This window comes from Callospermophilus lateralis, chromosome 2, assembly GCF_048772815.1.
Source record: "Callospermophilus lateralis isolate mCalLat2 chromosome 2, mCalLat2.hap1, whole genome shotgun sequence".
In the NCBI taxonomy this organism is placed as follows: Eukaryota; Metazoa; Chordata; class Mammalia; order Rodentia; family Sciuridae; genus Callospermophilus; species Callospermophilus lateralis.
In genome coordinates this window covers 113,163,721-113,185,482 of record NC_135306.1, presented here as the reverse complement: position 1 = coordinate 113,185,482, position 21,762 = coordinate 113,163,721, and the positions used below count along the sequence as shown (strand labels likewise).

The following is a 21,762-nucleotide window of genomic DNA, read 5'->3' as shown; positions in this document are numbered from 1 at the left end:
TATATTCACTACATTTTTGGTGAAGCTATGATCTATAAATGTTTTTTGAGTGTTTAAATAATTGGGGTGGAGGGGGAATCAAAAGAAGAATACTATTTCCTGATGCATCAATTATATGAAATACAAGTTTCCTTGTCCATTCTTAAAGTTTTATTAAAATATAACCCACTCACTTTACACGTTGTCCGCGGCTGCTTTTGTACTGCAGTGCAGAGTGGAGCAGTTGTGACAGAGGCAGGATAGCCTGCAGATTCCAAAATATTTACTCACTATGCATTTACAGAGAAAGTTAGGTGACAGTTTTAGAACATCATGACAATTACATGTTTATTCCCTTTTACTCTCTGTTCAGCCATGAGTAAGAGAAATCATATTCAACCATGCCTAAAATATTTATTATTTACACACAGACAAGCTCCAGGCATGATATGATCATTCCTTACATCTCACATTCTGGGATTTGCATCTCATCTCCATTCTTATTGTCAGTAAGTGTCCCACAAATAATCCCATGGGTATTCTTTTAAATTTGATTTTCTTAATACTTAAAATGAATAAAATTTCATCGACACAAGGGGAGTAAAAATTGGTATTTAGTAATTTTTTTATACTTATGCTTTAGCAAATGTAGTTTAAGAACATGTTAATCTGAGTTCGAATCACATGATCAGGTGGGTGGAGATTATTGGTGCCATATGCAATGGTCATGTCCCAGGCATCAATGACACCCACATTGAGGTCTTTGAAAATGTCATTCAGGATAAGATACTGAATATAACCATGGAAGTCTCCAAACCACTCTGTTTCTACGTGCATCTCCCTGATATTTTCTGTCTTAATGATCACCTTAGTGTCTGGGCTTCTTAGGAATAGTCGTTCAATAGCTTTTCGAACACTGATGGCCCTGCGAATGAAAAGGTCAATGGGGAAGGGTCTGAAGTGGTGGCCAAAGGTTATCGCAATGGCTGTGTTTTTATCCCCTGATATTAGGTCAATTTCTCGAGGGATGTAAGCTTCATCTGTCACAGAGTAGAGATTATGAGTGATAATAGGAAAGCCATGTTTTTTCCATTGAATTTGAGTATGTCTTCCAGCATCCAGAAGCAAACGCTTCGGAAAAGATCCGGTTTCATGAAGATCAAAATATTTCAGTGCTGATTAAAAAACAAAACAAAACAGATATTAACTAAAAAGTAATATTAGTTCATTTTAAAAGAATATTCACAATGTTATTTACAATACCTTCCTGATATAGTTTTGTCAGAAGCATTCTGACATCTGGAATAAATTACTAATTCACAGGCATGAAAAGTCAATCAAAATGTAAAGTTTTCATTGGAGTTTATACACAGGAAAAACATTTCTTATGAAAGAGGTAATAAAGCAGATTTCAAATTAGGATTGCATTCTAGAAAGCGAAGTGAAATAATAATAATAATAAACCCAGCCCAAGTGATAATAGATGGAGACCTCACTGAAAGTACTTTATGATCAGCCAGAACTTCCAAAAGAATATAAAGCAAGTACATACTTTTTACTACTTTGGGTAAGTAGTAGATCCACTGACATATTGTGGAGTCTCCCAGAAAGTAAATGAGTTTTCCTTTCAAGCAGCCATTGATGTTATTTGTATCTAGTTGAATCTGGTTACAAAATGTTGTTATCCACCTTCCTTGTAAAGTGTATCCACCAGGGACAGGAATCTTCGTTCCAATTTGGCATTTCTCTGTGCTCTTTTCACTCTCTGGGAGCAGAGATCCTGTGGTGAGTGGTGGTAGAGGCATGTGAACACCAGCCTCCTTTCTTGGTCCTTCCCTTCCTGATTTCTTTCTCTCTCCCTACAGTCTTGTCTTCTGTCTTACTAGAGGTATTTTTTTGAATACAAGTTTTGTTTTAGGCACTTCTACTCATTCTTTTGAGAGATTTTGAGTCATACTGACTCTTCCCATTCATTTTCTCCCACCTGGGTTCGTTACCTAAGTTGTGATGTCCTTTCTTTTCTTGTCTTTTTTTGCCATTCATGTGATATTATAGTGACTTTTCTGTTCTCTACTCTGAATTGTGTTACTGGATTGTCAGCTGTTGTCTTTGTTATTGAATCATTTTTATTTGTTCCATCAATGAAGGAACTATGAAGTGTGCTGTGTTTTAAAAATGACTTAAAATATAACATGCACATATTTTGAAAACCTTCAACAGTATAAAATATTTACCTTGACTTAATGTTGTTGTTTTTTTTAAATAGAACCTTTTTAAAGGTGATTTGCAATATTCCACAGAAACCAATATTCTGAGTCATTGCAGCCTGTTTTCCTAGAATGGCAGGCTCTTTAATGGTCTGTCTTCTAAGGTACCCCATGTGGCAGAGCACCAACTCTGCCATGCTATAACAAACGTCCTCAGATGTCTGACATCATGCTTCCTTGCCAAGCTCTATGCTGCTGCACCACTGCTGAGCCATTGCCTCATTAGTTTTATTGGTTGTTTATTTGGTTTTTTTTTTTGCAGTGTGTGGAATGGAACCCTGAGCCTTTGCATGCTAGGTCAGCACATTACCACTGAACTTCCTTTTATAGTTCAGCCAGTAGGAAGGAGACCATGTGTGTGTGTTAATTAATTGTCAAATGGATGAGGAGGGCAAGCTGTTTTGCTTTTAAAGGTGTTACATACAAATTTACCATATTTTTACTCCTAGAAAAAATGTAATGTGGCCATAACTAGCCACAAGGAAAGGTGGCCAGGGGTTCAGCTAAACTAATGGTTTCTCTTCTAGAGTGAGAGAATAGAATGGATAGTGGGGGATTACCAGCAGTCTTTGCTTTACCTTCCTTCTTTAGCTCCTCATAGGCATTGCAGTCTCTGTTTGCCTGTGTCCACAAAATAGTATTTCCTTATATGTTAGTACTGTACAGTTGAGCCACTGTATCCATGAGTTCTGAATCTATGGATTCAACCCACCATGGATGGAAAATATTTGGGAAATTTTTTTATCTTGCTAAACACATGCAGATTTTCTCTCCTTTTTTCCATAAACAATATAGCATAGCAACTATTTATATAATATGTATGTTGAATTGGGTGATATAAGTATTCTGGAGATGATTTAAAGTATATGGGAAGATGTTGTAGTTTATACCATGTACCATGTCATTATATATAAGGGATAAGCATCTTGGTATCAATTTTGATGTCCCTGTTGGGTCCTGTAGGCAACCCCCTCCATGAATATCAATGGATAGATGTATTTGTAATTTGAGGACAAAATGACAAAACGGTGCTGGTGGCAGAATTAGAAAATGAAACTGGAAGAGCTATTAAATCCTTGTGATTTTTCTTGCCAAAGGTAGTTTTCCTAGTCCTATAATCATGTTGGTCTTTTACTGTGACATAGTTGCTCTTGGAGGAAGCTCAATAATACTGTATCATGGATGCTTGAATATCATAAGCCTAAAAACTCAACACCCACAATTACCAAGTTATCCCCATCCCAGTAATATACTGGCATATTCAAGATGATAGCTTTTGAGCTTATTATTGAAAAGTGTATCCTGTATAATATTTACATGCCAGAGAGTTTATTTCCTTATGATTATTATTACATAATTTCATTTTAGAATAGGCTCAATATTTTGTGGTTAATTTTGCTCACCTTTTTGTTTAGAGATTATAGTAGGCAGACTGTGGTTCCTCATTATATTCAGGTCCTAATTCCTCAAACCTGTGAATATGTTGCCTTGTATAACAGAAAGATTTTCAAGATTGACTAAGTGTATAGACTCTGAGAGGGGACAATCCTGGATTATCTAGGGGAAGGGGTTCAGTCTAATTTCATTGATCCTCTAAATTGAAAGAGGGAGGCAGAAGGTAGGCCAGAAACATGTTACCTGAGTAACTGACCCATTGTTGTGGTTTTGATAAGGATGATCTTAGTTTTTTTTGTTCTTGTTGTTGTTTTGAATTTTGAGTTACAAATAAGGACGGCATGTTTTAGAAGCCAAAAAGGCAAAGAAACAGATTCTTGCATAGACCTCCAGAAAAGAATAAAGGTTTTCTCTATCTTGACTTATTTGATGAGACTGATATTGGGTGTTGGAAGAATAACACTAAGAGAATATGTTCATTTTATTAAAAGCCACTTGGTTGTAGCAGCAAGAAGAAATTAATGCAGAGAAAAAATGATATCCTTTAAATATGAACTCATCCCAACCAGAAACAGCATACTTTCTTCCATGTATAAATTTTATTTTATGTCCCTTAGTAACAATTTAAATCTCTTTATGTAGTTCATGCTTATTTTGTTCACTTGTGAATTTGCCTTTTGAAGTATAAAGGGGAGCATACCACTCTCTTCCTCAGTTGATCAATGGAGCTTTCAAAAGTTTACCAAATAAACACTGAAATCTAAAGCATGCCTTTGAGAATTTCCATAATTTGGCTTCTTCCTATTTTCTAGGCCCAACAGGGTCCAGATAATTTTGGTCATGAATGGATAAAAAAAAAAAACCTGGGGCTGGGGCTGGGGCTGGGGCTCAGTGGCAAAGCGCTGGCCTAGCATTGTGAGGCACGGGGTTCAATCCTCAGCACCACATACAATACATAAATAAATAAATTAAATAAAGGTTCATTGACAAATAAAAAATATTTTAAAAACCACCTTACCACATTAAAGAATCCAGGAAAGACAATTAAATAACTTCTAGCAAGGAAGGCTAAGTTCTCTTTATTTCAACATATAAATACATAGGCAAGTAGAAAGTACTCAAAATTAGCTGATGTTTTATATTATTTTCTTACATCTGACAATTCTACCATGATCTTTATGAAATTTCACTTTCACCTCATTCTCTGATTACAGATATTCTTCAGGGCTTACTCAAATATGAACTTTAACATAACTCCTTCTGCGTTTTGCTTTCTTCACAGAGTTGGTAGATTAAATTTTTAAAAATATTTTTTAGTGGTAGTTGGACACAATACCTTTATTTTATTTATTTATTTTTATGTGGTGCTGAGGATCAAACCCAGGACCTCGCACGGGCAAGATGAGCACTGTAGCGCTGAGTCACAACCCCAGCCCCAGATTAAACATTTTTAGATCACACACTTACTATGTATTAATTTTACTTAGTTGACTCAAAATGCCTCGTATGGAAAAATGAATAAATATAAGAAATAAATCATGAGTTTTCAAGTTTACAAATCACAGGCTTTATATACAATTATTTATAAAGCTAAGGTATGGGGCTAGAGTTGTGGCTCAGCAGTACAGTACTTGCCTCACAAGTACGAGGTCCTGGGTTTGATCCTCAGCACCACATAAAAATAAATAATTATATTTTGGTACAGCACTTGCCTAGCATGTGTGAGGCACTGGGTTTAATTCTAAGCACCACATACAAATTATATGAATAAAAGAAAAGTCCATCAATTTCTAAAAAATAAAAAAATAAAACTAAGGTATAAATAAGCATAAATATTATTCTTTCACGTGTAACATTGCTTTGTATTTGCCATTGAAACAATTAATAAGATGGAAGATCCATATGAAATTGATAATTACACCAACTAAAAGCTGGAATTATGCCAACAGAGATGAGGAAACCAAAGCCAGAGTGCTCCTGCTCTGACGCCATGGGTACCCATCACAGCTCCTCAGACTCTAGGAGATGAATGTAGGATACTAATATTTTCCCCTTTAGGGTAAGTCAAGAAGAAATATGCTATAAACAAAGTTTAAGCTAATTTCCTTGAATTGATTTCTTCTATAATGTTCAAAAGACTGAGATCACAGACACCTACTATGAATTATGTTGCTGGAAATCTACAGCTAATAGAGTTAACACTGATAAATTTTCTCTGAATAAGACACATTACACATATATCTATCACAGAAAAAAAGCAGACTTACTGTTGCAATGGGAGACATCAATATTTTTAAGGTCTTTCATAATTTCAACTCCCACTTTGGACCTTCAAAAAATAAGATCATAGATTAACCTGTTGTGTTTTCACACAGTGCAGGCCACACAAATCACCTCCTTAGAAGTAAAGGATAATTTTTAATTTTTTAATAATTGAAACTATTATTTTTATTATAAATTTTGCATATACTGGGTATTATAAGTAAATTAGGTTTTGGAAGTCTTTCTATCTTGTGGAGAGTACCTGAAGTCCGGGGCAGCTCTTCTCATCTGCCATATGCAATAGTATGTCCTAGAATCTTAGATTCATAATGTGTATCAAATCTGCAAGTTCTTTATCCTCTTCCATAACACCCATTCAAGTTTATAAAATATTTTTCTTGAATTATTGTGAGCCTCTAGTTGGCCAACCTAAGTTTTATTCCACCTAATTTCTTTAACACACCCTCCAGAGCACACTTTCCAATGACAAATGTAACTGCATTATTGTTTAAAGCCCTTGATTGGGTTCTCATCATTTACCTAAGGAGTCCAGGCTCCTTGTCATGGCACCAAGACCCCTCATCACAGAGCCCCTGTTTTCCTCCTTAAGCATGTTTCCTGCTTTTACCTTCAGTTTGTCCTGCAATATGTGCTTTATGAGGATCATGTGAAGAAAGGTAATGCATTCATATGTATGCACTGTTGTACCCTAAATATCCATCAATATGACTGGCAGAAAGTAATGTCCAACCTGATGCATGAATAAATAAATGCACGCTCTATTTGTACACTGATTCTTTCCTCCACTTGATGAAAGCCTACCGGAATCTTCCTACTTTCAGCCCTACTGCTTATCTCCTGTGTACTACTATGTGTAAACGGAGGCCGCAGGAAGGGGTCAAGGGAGTGATGAAGACTCAGGTGCCTAGTACAACATGTACACAACAGATATAAGTTGTACCCTGTTCTATGCTATGGATGTTTCTTTAGATCCAATCCCATGAAATGGTAAGTGATCCTTAGTGGGGTCCAGCCATGAGGATGGTTAATGGGAAGGAAAAGATGTGGTGAGTTGCACCATTGGAGACAAAAAGGAAGAAAAGAAAACCAACTGTGCTTTTATTTGTTCAGAAGTAAGCCATGCACTATAGACCAGGATAGCTGCATAAGCCTTTGGATGACTGCATTAGCATATGGAATATGTGTTAGTTTTCCATGTTCAATGTCTACTCTTATTTCTTCTAAGCAAATATTTTTGAAAGCTTGTGGAAAAAAAAAAAAACTTCTAAGCCTGACTTTGAAAACTGCTAAGAAAGGAATTGCTCAGAATCTAGCATTTCACTGTTGCCACATGTACAGAAAATAAGTCTCTAGGGGTAAGAGAATAGATTTTGGCAAAATGAAAAGTTAAAAGGAAGTGGACTGAGGCTTCTGGAAAATTAGCAAATGAACAGAAGTCTCTGGGACTGATATATGCCTCAGAGTTTTGCTCATAGTTCTTTTTTTTTTTGTGATAAGACTTTCTTTTTGCAAATACTCAGAGAAGCCCATGAGAAAACCCTGATAGTCAATTGTAAGCCACAAAGTGAATTGTTTCCATCTTAGTGGAGAACAAGGAGACCAGGGAGTGCACATTGGTTTGTGAAGAGTGGGAGAAGGGCAGGTGTGGCTGTGGCCAAGATTGATAGGGAAAACGTGCACTGAGGTTAGAGGAGGCTGGTCAACCAGGGCTTCCAGGTAACAATGTGGAGAGGTAGAAGGACTCCTCCACCCTCAGCAGTATATACGGAGGCGTGTCTGATCATGAGATCAGCTAGAGATGACCCATAGTGTGGGGACAAGTACATGGAGTACTGCATACATGGCATACCTTAAGGGCATCTGAGTGGCAAATCACTCCCCTGTGCCATTGGCAAACTGCTTACCCCGTAGGCACAGCCCTGGGTGTGAGGCTGGGTGTTGCAGTTCCTGTGCTTGCTCCATGGCCCACTCCTTGATTGGTTGCTGCAAGAACAGCTGGCCAGAAATTGTACTGGTGGCTGCCTGTAATCTGCTAAGCTAATGCCTGGGTATATATACATGGTAACTGTGCAGTAAAATCAGATCTGCTTCCTACTTGGTCTCTGCAGATCTTGATTAGTGACTCTGTGGCTGTACTCCCCTCTACCCTGTTCTGTGGATCTCCTCACTGGACAAGAGAGAGCCCATGCACCTTAGGAGATGGTCTTTTAGAAAAGTTGCTCAGGCTGCAGTGTAGAATGGGTTCAAGGAGGGTATGATGGGTGATTGAAGGGAAAAAAGGTGGAAACCCATTTCAGTCATGCAGATGAGGAAATGGAGGTCTCTATTTGGATAGCAGCACTGGGCATGGAGAGGAATGAACAAAAAAGATTTAAGAGGCAGAATCTGTGGGATACAATAAAGTAAAATGATGTTTTTACATATTTACAAGGAATCTTTTTTCCCCAGTGGAACATCTATGAACACATAGCAAAATAGTTTTCCATAGAGTGTATTTTGAAAAATGTATATCTATAGTAACAATCCTTATTAATACAGAGATGTAAACACATATATATTATTGAATTCTTCCTGTGTAACCATCTTTTTGTAACTTCATCAATCAAAATGGAAACTATGGTGTCCAGTAATGAACATGGGTGCCATGAAAATATCACATCACATATATGACTGTAACTTTGAGTGGAGGAAGTATCTGAGAGGATCAATATTGAGACAGCTATGTATGACCCTACTCCCAATAGCTCTCATTGTATTAAAAATTATACTCACTTATGGAAAAGGCTTTTCTCTTTGACTGAAAGATAAGAAATTTCTCGGTTCGTGGAGGACATATAGGTTAGGGCCTCACAGGGCATGTGTTGAGGCTTCTTGCAGTAGAAGGCTTCCTGGTCTCTCCCATACAGGTAGGTGCACAGTTCAGAGCTAGAGTTTAGGGTCAGGCCACATTCAGTGAAGACTTGGGAGGTGCCATTAACAAATTTACCTTTGAAAATAATTTTATCATAGCCTTGGTTCCTTGCCCTCCAGAGAGCCGACACCCCTTCACTGGGGTGGATGAGCAGGAGAGACAGAGAGACCTGGCCCTCCCAGAACAGAGTGAAGCTGACAAGGTAGGTGCCATTGTGGAAGTCTGTCACCTTTCCTGAGGCGCCTGCCTTCAGGGCTGGGGAGGACATCCTGGCCCTAAGGAAGTCCCCTCCATATTCCTTCCTGTGTCCCAGGTGGTCCCTGGCCTCCAGCAGGATGTCCAGCTGGTCCCCCCTGCAGTATGTGTCTTTAGGGTTGAGGAGGGTGGCTGTGCTGTGTGTGGCACTGGTGGTGGTGTTCATGTGGGTGAAGGGTCTGGGCGGGATCAGCTTGTTTAGTGTTTCCAGGATCTTCCTTATTTCCAGCTCAGTTTCTGTTAGTGTCTTTACAGGGCTCATGTTTTTTTCAGAACACAAAAAGTTTGTGGAGATGTTCCAGGGATTTAAGCTGACAGGTACATTTGTAGCAGACCAAAGCTGAAATGATAACAAACAAGACATACTATTCATTAAATGTGTTCCCAGTAATTTTTACTTATAGTAAATTTGAGCTCACCTATTATCATCCATATTATTTAAACTTTCTGATAATTCTGCATAAAATAAAACCATTTACATTTTACATCAATATTTTGGAGAATGCCTTAGCAAGTATAAATAAACATACTCAATCTTAGATTTATATCTCAAGTAATACATATGAGTAAGAAGATGATGCTGGTTCACTTGTTCTTCCTTTTCAGATACACCCTACTCCCAATAGATCATTCTTGGTTCCTCCTCAGTGTACTTTTACCCATGTTTAACCGTCTTTTCCTCCCCAGCTTATCATGGTTCCAGCTGCCACCATTTTTCTCCTGGATTGTAGTTTCCTCCTCTATTGGGAAGTGGTTCTCAGGCTTCGTGAGGACAGCCCTGCTTTCTCTCCCTTTAGTTAAATTGTAGTTTATCAGCCCTTCAAAAGCTAAACTCTACTTACTTCTTAAACCCCTTTGATGTCTTCTCATGATTCTTGGGATAAAATCCAATTTTAACAGGGCTTTATGCTCTGGCCTGTCTTTTCTGCCTAGTTCTGCACTTCATCCTGTGCACTCCATTTTGACAAGACTAACTGCTCTTGTTTTTTGGTGATGACTTTCCTTTCTTGTATGTCTTGCACTTTACTAAAACTTTCTCCTCTTTCTACATTGTTGGATACCTCCTTCTTTTCTCCAAACCACATAAACATCTGTTAACTTCTCATTTAGGAATCCCAACAACCTTAGTTGTCACTGGACAGTGTTCCAGAGGTGCTCAAATTCACCAGTTTCTGAACCTTGTTGATAATCAGAAGCAAATGCCAAGCTTTTCTCAAATATGGATTCTCAGGCTGCAGTCCAAGCCAACTGAACCATAGTCACTAAATGTGCAAACCTGGAGTATGTGGTTTTCAACCATTTCACAGACATCTTGTGTTCATATAAGGTTGAAAACACTAGTTATAGATCAGTGTTTGTCAACTGCCTCGCATGTAAGAACATATGTATACCTTAAATCTCAGCAGTACAAAAAATCCTTTCCTGACTGCTCTGTGGCCCATCCTCAATCAGTAAAACCTTGTTGATTGGTAACATAGTGGCATAGTAAACCAAAAGAGACTGGAAACCAAGAAATGATATGTAACTAAAATAAAGATGAAGGAAATCTAAGTTCAATCTTTGAGAAAACTTAGCGAATTGAGAAACCTTTGGCTAAACCAAGCAAGAAATAGAGAGAGACACAAATATATAAAATCTAAGCAAGAATACTGTCATGTATGTTTGTATTTTATGAAAGAATAAAATAAGACTTTAGTATACACATTACAAGATAGAGAAGTGGAATAGAAAGCAGCTATACAATCTATAAAATACAAATAATATAACCATGATGAAAACATTTTTTCCATTTTGTCTACCTCCAAAAATTACAGGCTGAGGCATTTTTATTTGTCAGTACAAATATTATTAACTTGTATAATGAGGAAACACTTTATGCTAAAACTTGATAAATGCAATACAGAAAAACTGAAAGTTTACACTCATAAACATGGCCTTGAAATTCTCTCTCCACAGATGCATACATTTATATAAATATATGTAAAAACATACATAGTTTAAAGAGTTGTGTGTATGTTTGTTTGTATATTTTTCATGATTGCTTATGGATTCATTCAGAATTGTAAAGATGGGCCCAGGAGGAAAAAAATCTTTCAGTATAGTTTATATCTTAATGGATTAAAGACAAATCTTGTGATTTTTTTCATTGTTTTCAAACATATTTGATGGGAATTGCACTGTTAAATAAGTATTCAATACACTTTAAAATTTATTTAACACAGATGTTTAATAAGTACAGATAAAAACATTCAAAGTCAGGAAGAAGACAAGAATGTTGGCCACCATCACCTGAATTAATGTTTAACATGTGAGAGGTCCAGAGCAATAGAATCCAACTAACCAACCAACCAACCAACAAAAACAAAACATTGAGTTTTGAGAATTGTAAATGAAGAGGCTTAATGATGACTTTTAAAATCACTTTTTTATTTTGTTTTCTGTAGATGTGATTGTCCACAAAGAAATCTTAAGCCTGAAAATTAATGGCAATAAGATATCAGATAGGAGCTGAAAACAAAATAAATTTTTTTTGTACCATTAGTGCTTACCTATACAAAATAATTATTAGAAAATGAAATAGGAGATAAGTTCTGATTTGATGGAGGCATTTTAAAACTCTTAAGAATATTTAAAAAGACCTGAATATAAAGCTGTTCAGCTCTGAAATGTAAGACTTATTAATGTAAAATTGATATTTTGGGGCTGGGGATGTGGCTCAAGTGGTAGCGTGCTTGCCTAGCATGCATAAGGTACAATTCTCAGCACCACATAAAAATAAAATAAACATATTATGTCCAACTAAAACTGAAAAATAAGTATTAAAAAAAACAAAAAAGACCCTAATATTTATTCTTAAATATAATTTTGAAACTCTTTCAAATTTTCAGGAGGATTCTTTTTGGTGGGAGAGATGGAAGCTGATTATTTAACTCTAAAGCTTTTTGTAAGATAGTAGTCTGAAAGTACCTAGGAACTATTTAAAAAATACCAACCCTAGCATAAATTATACTAACAAATTGTCATGTCCATATAATATCAAATAAAACAATCAAATAGGATAGATTCCCCTAGAAACAGTTCTGCTTATATATGGTGTAGTATGTTAGTGGTGAAATCAGAAATCATAAAATTATATTTAGTAATTTGTACCAGGAAAATTGTTTATTGAAAAAAACAATCTGGAAATTTCTATCCCATGCTGCATACTAAAGGTCTAAATGAATAAAAGAACTAAATAGGGATATCATTGATCAAAAATGCATTACAAAGAAATTTAGTTTCTTTCTGACTTAAAATTAGCAAGTATTTCATAAATAAGACTACAAGTTGCTGCAGAGCATGAGGGTACCTGGCTGTAATCCTAGTGGCTCCGGAGCCTGAGGCAGGAGATCTCGAGTTCAAAGCCAGCCTCAGCAGGATCAAGGCACTAAGCAACTCAGTGATACCCTGTCTCTAAATAAAGTACAAAATAGGGCTGGGGATTTGACTCAGTGTTCTGGTACTCTACCCATTTCCCCCCCCCCCAAAAAAAAAAACCCCTGCAAAGTGCAAAATATAAGAAAAAGCATTTACTTATTCAATTACTTCAAAATGAAAATTTTGATAAAGGACATTATGAATAAATCTATCAGAAAAAATGAGGTAAAATATATGTATCATCTAAACACAGAAATTATTACCCAGAATATAAAAGTTATTACTAAATAGAATAAAATATATATCAGTGAACCTAATAGAAAAATTAACAAAGTGTATATATTGAAAACATATGTGAAAATGTCTATTACATTATTAAGTATATTGGAAAAGCAATGGATACAGTTCATTTATGAGAATTAAAAACCTAAATTTTGTATATTTATACAGTGAAATATATTATCTCTAATGAACTATACATCATGAATTAAATTTACATAGAGCAATATGATTGGATTTCAGAAGGAAATTTGAATGAGAACTATATAAATTAAACACCACACCACACACTATCCTATCACTATGTATCTTTCAAAGCGATATATATATATATATATATATATATATATATATATATATATATATATATATATTCAGTAAGAACTGGAATACTCTGAGGAATAAACAGTGTGAAATATGTACCTGTGGGAAAGGATATTAAGAGTATGAGTGTGGAATAAATGAAAAAAGTCATAAACCATAAAATATTTCTGCATAAATACTGAAACAACAATCTGCAGTACAAGGAGAGTATACAAAAGCTGGTAGGTTTTGAGAGAAAGCTGAAGTGAAGCCTGGAAGAATGAGCCATCAAGGAAAAATCTCCTGTTTTAATGATGTTAACTCAACAGCAGTTGGAAGACAAAGATGGAACACTTAAAATCAGAACCAGCATTTTCTCCCTTTCATGAACCATATGTGGAAGAAAGGGGAAATCCTAGACTATAAGAACTTTATTCAAATTTCTAGTTGAGCATCTTACAGCAGTCTCTCAGCATCAGAATCACAAAGGGAGAAGATAGCTTCTTAGTGACCTGGCAATAATGTTTGAGATATCAAAGTGGACTCCAGACATATCATTGTATACATCAGTTAATGACATTACAGTTCTTCTTCGCTACCCCTAGATCTAAGAGGAGGTGGAAAGTGATTGTGACACATCAAGATTCCACTGAGAGATTATAATAATCTAGCAAAGCAAAAGAGAAACTTTCCCAACACAAGATCTTACCCCATCTGTTGGGCACCATCACGTGGACTAATGTTCAACATGTGAGAGGTCCTGAACATATCTTGCACTCATTGATGGGGAGACAAAATTATTAAAACAAAAACCAGGCTCCAAGGAGAATTAACCAGAGTGGAATATTTGGTGCCCCCATTCCTGATACCTACACATATATCCAAAACCAATAGAAATCTTAGAATTAAAAAAAATCCTACACATTTAAGAACCTCTTTATAAAGAAGGAAGGGGAATTCATCTTAATTGATGTGCAAGTCCAGGACCTCTGAAAAGACGAGGAAATAGTCAAACAAAGCTTCCCTCAAAACTCAGATCACTCCAACAAAGGATCCCATTGGTACAAAAGTGGATGAAATTCCAGAGAAAGATTATGAAAAACTGATTATTAAAATGTTATATGAACTTAAAGAAGATTTTAGGAGTGAATTAGGAGAGCAAATGCAGTAAATGAAAGACTAGTCAAATAAAGAAATAAAAATATTGAAAAATCCCAACAACATTCCTCATAGAAATAGAAAAAGCAATCATAAAAATTCATTTGGAAAAATAAGAGACCCAGAATAGCCAAAACAATCCTTAACAAGAATAGTGAAGCAGGAGGCATCACTATACCAGACCTTAAACTATACTACAGAGCAATAGGAACAAAAATGGCATCGTTTTGGCACCAAAATAGACATGTGGACCAATGGTACAGAATAGAGGACACAGAGACAAACCCACATAAATACAGTTTACTAGACAAAGGTGCCAAAAACATGCACTGGAGAAAAGACAGCCTTTTCAACAAACGGTGCTGGGAAAATTGGAAATCCATATGCAACACAATGAAATTAAACCCTTATAATTCATAATGCACAAAACTCAAAGTGGATTATGGACCTTGGAATTAGACCATATCCTGTGCCTACTAGAAGAGAAGTAGGCCCAAATCTTTGTCATGTTGGATTAGGTCCTGCCTTCCTTAACATGACACCTAAAGCACATGAAATAAAATCAGGAATCAATAAATGGGATGGATTCAAATTAAATGTTTCTTCTCAGCAAAGAAAACAATAATGTAAAGAGAGAGCCTACAGAGTGGCAGAAAATCTTTACCACATGCACACTAGAGAGAGCACCAATCTCCAGGATATATAAAGAAATAAAAAATACTTAACAACAAAAAGCAAATGAACCAATAAATAAATAGGATAAGGAACTGAACAGACACTTCTCAGAAGATTTACAATCACTCAACAAATATATGAGAAAATGTCCAACATCTCTAGTAACTAGAGAAATGTAAATCAAAAATAAGTTTTTATCTCACTCCAGTCAGAATGGCAGTTATCAAGAATATAAGCAACAATAAGTGTTGGTGTTGATGTGGGAGAAAAGGTACAATCATACATTGCTGGTGGCACTGCAAATTGGTGCAACCATTCTAGAAAGCAGTATGGAGATTACTCATAAAACTGGGAATGGAACTACCATTAGACCCAGCTATCGCACTCCTCAGTCCATACCCAGAGGACTTAAAATCAGCTTTCTTCAGTGACACAGCCACTTCAAAGTTTAGAGCAGTTCAGTCCACAATAGATAAACTATGGAACCAATCTAAGATACTCTTCAATTGATAAATGGATAAAGAGACTGTGGTATACATACACATGGAATATTACTCAGCATTAAAAGAGAATAAAAGTATGGCATTTTCAAGTAAATGGATAGAGCTGTAGTATATTATGCTACTCAAAGTAACCCAATCTTACAAAACCAAAGGCCAAATGTTTTCTCTCATAAATGGATGTTGATCCATAATGGGGAGGGGTGGGCATGGGAAGAGTGAAGGAAATTTGAATTAGATAGAGGGGAGTGAGGGGGAATGGTGGTAGGAAAGATGGTGGAATAAGATGGACATCATTACCCTCGTTATATGTAGGATTGCACAAAAGGTGTGACTCTACATCATGTACAACCACAAAAATGAAAATTGTGTTTCATTTTTGTACAATGAATCAAAATGCATTCTGCCATCATGTATAAATATTTAGAACAAATAAAAAAGAAATAAAAAGAAACTAGTCAGAACTGTAGCAATGAAAGATAATCAATGAATCAATTAAAAAATTAATTTTAAAGCATTGCCATCAGATTATAATGCATAGAAAAGAGAACTTCGGCTCTTGAAGACAGAACCTCAGGTCTTGAAGACAGGATATGTGAATTTGAGTACACAGAGTAAAATAAAGAAAAATAATAGTAGAATATGATTAGAATATATAAGAAATGTGGGACAACATTGAGAGACCAAACCTGATAATCATTGGGATAGAAGAGAACACGGAGATACAAGCTGAAGGCATTAAGAACATTTTCATTTAGATCATTACTGAAAAGTTTTCCATATCATAAATGAGAGAGACATTCACATACAGGAGGCAAACAGGCCCCTCTACAGACCTAATCAGAAGAGAAGTTCTCCAAGATGTATTGTATCCAAAATGCCTAACAGAAAAAGATGGCAAGAGAAAAACATCAGATCATACTTAGAGGCAAACCAATAAGGCTCACTTCTGATTTCTCAATCCAGACCCTAAAATCAAAGAGGGACTAAAATGAGATATTCCAAAATCTAAAAGAAAACAACTGCCTTCCATGTTTACTATACCCACCAAAGCTTAGTTTCAAATTTGAGGGGGAAATAAAAAACCTTCCAATAAAAGAATGGAGAAAAATAATTCATCACCACCAAACCAGCACTCTAAAGAATATTCAAAGATAAACTGCACCTAGAGGAATTAAAAAACAAATCCCAAAAGTTCCAAATAAAGAAAGATCAGTAAAAGAGTAATCTACTAAACAAGAATCAAGACAGTATAAATATAGCAAAAAATCAAAATGGCAGGATGGCACAAACACATATCCATACTAACACTGAATGTGAACAGTTTTGACTCACCAATGAAAAGACACATTTTAGAAGAATGGATCAAAAAACAAGACCCAACTACATGATGCATATAAAAGACTCATAGGCGAAGACATCCACAGGCTGGTAAAAGGAGGGGAAAAAATATTCCACACAAATAGTCCCTGAAAACAAGCAGGAATAGATATTCTCAAAGCATATTTCAAGCAAAAACTGATTGGAGTAGACAAAGTAGTTTGCTACATTCTCTTAAAGGGAACAATCCAACAAGAAGATATAATGATAGTAAATATTTATGCCCGAAATATCAGCACACCCAATTTTATAAAAAAAAAATCTCCATGACATTAAATCTCAGATAGACCACAGCACAATAATATTGGGCGACTTCAACACATCTTTATCACCAATAGATCATCACAACATAAATTCAATAAAGATATTTCCAACCTAAATGATGTTATAAATCAAGTGGATCTAAAAGACATCTACAGAACATTTTACCTCCAAACAGCTGAATTTAACTTCTCAGCAATTCATGGAATTTTTTTTTTCCAAATGGACCATATTCTAGGTCACAAAGTAAAGCTTAAAAAATATTTTAAAAAATTGATATGAGGGGCTGGGGTTGTGGTTCAGTGCTAAAGCACTTGCCTTGCACATGTGAGGCTCTGGGTTTGATCCTCAGCACCACATATAAATAAACAAAAATAAAGGTATTGTGTCCAACTACAACTAAAAAATACATTTTAAAAATTGATATGATCCCATGCATCCTATCAGATTATAATGAAATGCTACCAGAAATCAACAGCAAGAAAAATAACAGAAACACTATGAGCATATGGAGATTGAACAGTATTCTTTTTTATGATTTTTATTAGTTCATAATTGTTACATATAACATTAGGTTTCATTTTGACATACTTATAAATGCATAGAATATGATTTACTCTAATTCAGCTGCCAGTCCTGACCCTTACCCTACCTCTTTTTCCTCCCCCGTTTCTTTTTCTCTATTCTACTGATATATTTATTTATGTTTTTTAAGTAGTGTCTTGTGGAAATATATAATGGTGAGTTTCACTGTAGTTTATTCATATATGTACATTGGAAAGTTAGTTCAGGTTCATTCAACTGTTTTTACCTTATTCCATTCCTTCTCTCTCCCTCAATTGCCTACATGAGATAAGTAAACTGCCCACGTTCTACTACTATTTAACATTGGGCTGGAGGTATTTGCTAATGTGACTGGACGAGGGAAAGCAAATAAGTCATTGGAATTGGAAAAGAAGAGGTGAAATGGTCTTTCTTTCTAGATACAATGGGTAGTTTATGGAAAACTCCAAAGTAAGAATGAAAAATAGCTACAGGCAATAGAAGAACTTAGCAAAAAGTCAAGTAATACATTTAATGTATAAAAATCAGTAGTTTTTACATATACAGACAAAACCAGAGAGAGGGTCAACTGGAAGAGTTGATATAGTATATGTTTGCACAATGACAGTGAGATATTCAGTTATACATTTTACATGTGTCCAATATTGGCATGAGAAAAATTCAGGAAACAAATTTAGCAACTGGATGGGGAACTATGCTATTAGATAGAAAACATCATGAAGCTATTGTTTCTTATATAGTTAATTTATATATCCAATGAAAGAAAAATATCCTAAGAGTTTTCTGGATCAGACAGGTCAATGAGAAAGTTCACTTGAAGGATAAATAAGAATAGCCAGAAAACTATGGGGAATAAGATATCAGGGATGATATATGTTGGTAGGGTGAGCCTTATTAGATATTAAAATATACTTCTGAAATCTCTGTAAGTACAATAGGAGAGGATAGGGATATGATTAAAAAAGCAATGGAACAGAATAGAGAATCAAAATAGACTTTATAATATACAGAAATTTAGTATGCTATAGAAGCTGCATTCAAAATCATTGAGGTTTAATTTAATGTTACTAAGTGGAGTAGAATAAATAGTCATAGAGAAAAGCAAAATTAGGTTAATGTCACATATAATTTCATAGAAAATTTCAAATGAATCAGATGTTTAAAATCAAACAGTGAAATTATACAAAACAAAAATATAAGAAAACATGAGTAGATTCCTATGTAAGCTTGTAGCAGGCAATCTTCTGATTAAAATTTACCAGAAACACCTGGGAATGATTGTGCATGCCTGTAATCCCAGCAGCTCAGGAGGCTGAGGCAGGAGGATCAAGTTCAAAGTGAGCCTCAGTAACTTAGCAAGGCCCTAAGCAACTCAGTGAGACCCTATCTCTAAATAAAATATAAAAAAGGGTAGGGGATGTGGATAAGTGGTTAAGTGTCTCTGGGTTCAAATCCTAGTACCAAACCAAACGAAAACAAACCAAACCAACCAACAAACAAACAAAACCAACCAAAAAAAAAAAAAAAAAAAAAAAACAACAACAACCAATCAACCAGAAAACCTCAGAAATAACAATGGAAAATATATCATTAAAAATAACTTTTGCATGAAAAATAAATTGTAGACAAAATAGAAAGAAAATGGCAAACAGGAAGTATATGGTCAATAAATGTATGCACCTGATTTGGTGATAAGTACTCATTTAGCCACATGGAAGGTTATGACCTTCTTAAGGGCCATTTTGGGGCATGTGGATGGTAGAATCTGATTAGATTGCATTGAGGATGAAGGGGAAATGAGAAAATGGAGACAATGTCCCTCTGAAGTGAGGTAGAAAAGGAGAGAAGAAAGCTGAGTTGGAGTGGAAGGGAAGGGGAAGGGCTGAGTTACAGGTTCTGAGTTGATGGAGGTCACAGGTGGAGGTTTCAAACCAAACTAGAGAAAACTTTTAGTACTTTTGTGGAGTTTTGAGAAATTATAGACATTACCCAGGCGATGACTAAAAGAAATATCAACACCAGCAGCATTTTCTGAAGCATTGCGTTTGAAGACATGATGAGAGTCCTAGGAAAGACAACATGAGACAGGATCATACAAAAAGTGAGTCACTCTGTACACGTTGTTTTATTTTTCACCTGCAATTTGTCCTGAGACTTTTCCCCCCTTGCTGAGCACTTTCTTTCTCTCTCTTAACAACCAGCCCACAGCACCAACCCCTTTGCCCAACTGTTGGCTGTTTCTTATCCAAGATTTATTTAGGATTGCTGCTTCCTCCTTCCATGACACTGAAATGGGAGGCATATGCCTCCCTTACATTCTCTCATTGCACATTCCAGTTTCTCATTTGGAGCACTTACCACCATTCCACAGACCACCATTGCAATGAGAAGCAGAAAATTTAATTCATCAGTTTATAATTAGTGGACGACTTGGGATAGCTGAAAGGACCACAATAATATGTTTATGTTACAAAGCACAACCTACAAACACCCTTAAAGAAAGTTGGTCCTGTTAACTGGGCAGGTAAGCAGGGCAGGTTACTTTTGTTTTGCTGAGCACCAAATATGAAATTTGGAAGTGTAAAATCCTTTTGTACCAAATTATTCTGTGTAAAAGGAAAGAGGTGATTTAACAAGGTTATGTATTACATGAGAAAAAGGAAAGAAAAGGAGATGAAAAGAGGTAGTGAGGGGGGAGAAGGTGGGAAGCAGAGACAGGGAGGAGAGAAGCTCATCCCCACCATCTCCATTGTAAAGTGGTCATGGAACAGAGTTACATTTTAACCTTTAAATGGTATTTTTGGGATATGAGATATAGAGTCTCCCTTCTCTTTTCCTCATCACATCCCCAGTGACCTCTTCTTTAGATATTCTGAGGATTAATGCTCTGAGGTGCAGGTGGCAAAGATTTTCTCCCATTCTGTAGGCTCTGCACACTCTTGATTATTTCCTTTGCTGTGAAGAAGCTTCTTAGCTTGATACCATTCCATTTATTGATTCTTGATTTTACTTCTTGCCCTTTAGGGGACTTATTGAGGAAGTTGGTTCCTAAACTGACATGATGTAGATTCAGGCCTATTTTTTCTTCTATTAGACACAAGGTCTCTGGTCTAATGACTTAAGTCGTTGATCCACTTAGAGTTGAATTTTGTGCAGGGTGAGAAATAGGAGTTTAAGTTAATTTTGCTTCAAATGGATTTTCAGTTTTTGCAGCATCATTTGTTGAAGAGGCTATCTTTTCTCTAATGTTATGTTATTGTCATCTCTGTCTACTGTGAGATAACTGTATTCATGTGTATTTCTCCAAGAGAAAATTTTGTAGCTAGGGGCACCTACATAAATATTTGAAAGATTCCAAGTAAACATTCTAATGATTCATTTCAAAGCCCTAAGAAACAAGAACAAGCCATTTACAAAAATATTAGAAGAAAGTAAATAATTAATTTCAGACCAGAAATTAATGAACTAGAGAATTTAAAAAAAACTACCAAGGAAGGAAATTAAGAGTTGGTTCTTTGGAAAGAAAAAAAAACAAGATTGGTAAAACCCTAGCCAAACTAAACAAAAAGAAGAGAGTAACTCAAATTAATAAAATTAGGCATGAAAAGGGAGAAAAGACTTCAGACAGCATAGAAATCCAGGTGATCATTAGGGACCCTTTTGAAAACTTACATTCTAATAAATGGCAAAATTAGAAGAAAATACAAATTGAACTGAGAGGATGTAGACAAACTAAGCAGACCAACATTAAGCAATGAGACAGAATCAGTAATAAAAAACTTGCAACAAAGCAAATACCAGGACCAGATGGATTTTCAGCTGCATTCTGACAGATCTTTAAAGAACTTTAATGCCCATGTTTCTGAAATTATCCCATGAAAAAGAAAGGTCTGGAACATTTCCAAATTCATTCTATAAATCCCGTGTCATCCTGATACCAAAACCAGATAAGGAACATGAAGGAAAAAAAAACATTGACCAATATTCCTGATGAACATAGATGCAGAAGTCCTTAAATTTTTTTTTAGAAAATCATATTCAAGAACACATTAAGAGGACTGTGCAAAATGACCAGTTTTGTTTCATTCCAGGGATTCCAAGATGCTTCAACATACATAAATCAATAAATGAAATG

The 21,762-nt window shown here is 35.6% G+C and overlaps 1 protein-coding gene across 1 annotated transcript; it reads right to left on the bottom strand.

The window, feature by feature from the left end:
- Nucleotides 1–618: 618 nt before the first annotated feature.
- Nucleotides 619–19,682, bottom strand: LOC143391154 (NXPE family member 1-like). Its single transcript, XM_076843745.2, has 5 exons — nt 19,584–19,682; nt 8,697–9,430; nt 5,909–5,970; nt 1,532–1,744; nt 619–1,154 (listed from the first exon to the last, which is right to left on the bottom strand). The coding sequence occupies exons 1-5, from the start codon at nt 19,680–19,682 to the stop codon at nt 619–621; spliced, it is 1,644 nt and encodes a 547-aa protein (XP_076699860.2).
- Between the last annotated feature and the right edge of the window lie 2,080 nt (nt 19,683–21,762).

Excerpts from the sequence above, each read along its gene's own strand:
- LOC143391154 (XM_076843745.2), bottom strand. The coding sequence starts at position 19,682 with ATGTCTTCAAACGCAATGCTTCAGAAAATGCTGCTGGTGTTGATATTT. Across the intron at positions 5,971-8,696 it reads GAGAAAAGCCTTTTCCATAA|GTCCAAAGTGGGAGTTGAAA; the intron begins GTGAGTATAATT and ends TATTTTTTGAAG. Across the intron at positions 1,155-1,531 it reads CTTACCCAAAGTAGTAAAAA|CACTGAAATATTTTGATCTT; the intron begins GTATGTACTTGC and ends TTTTTTAATCAG.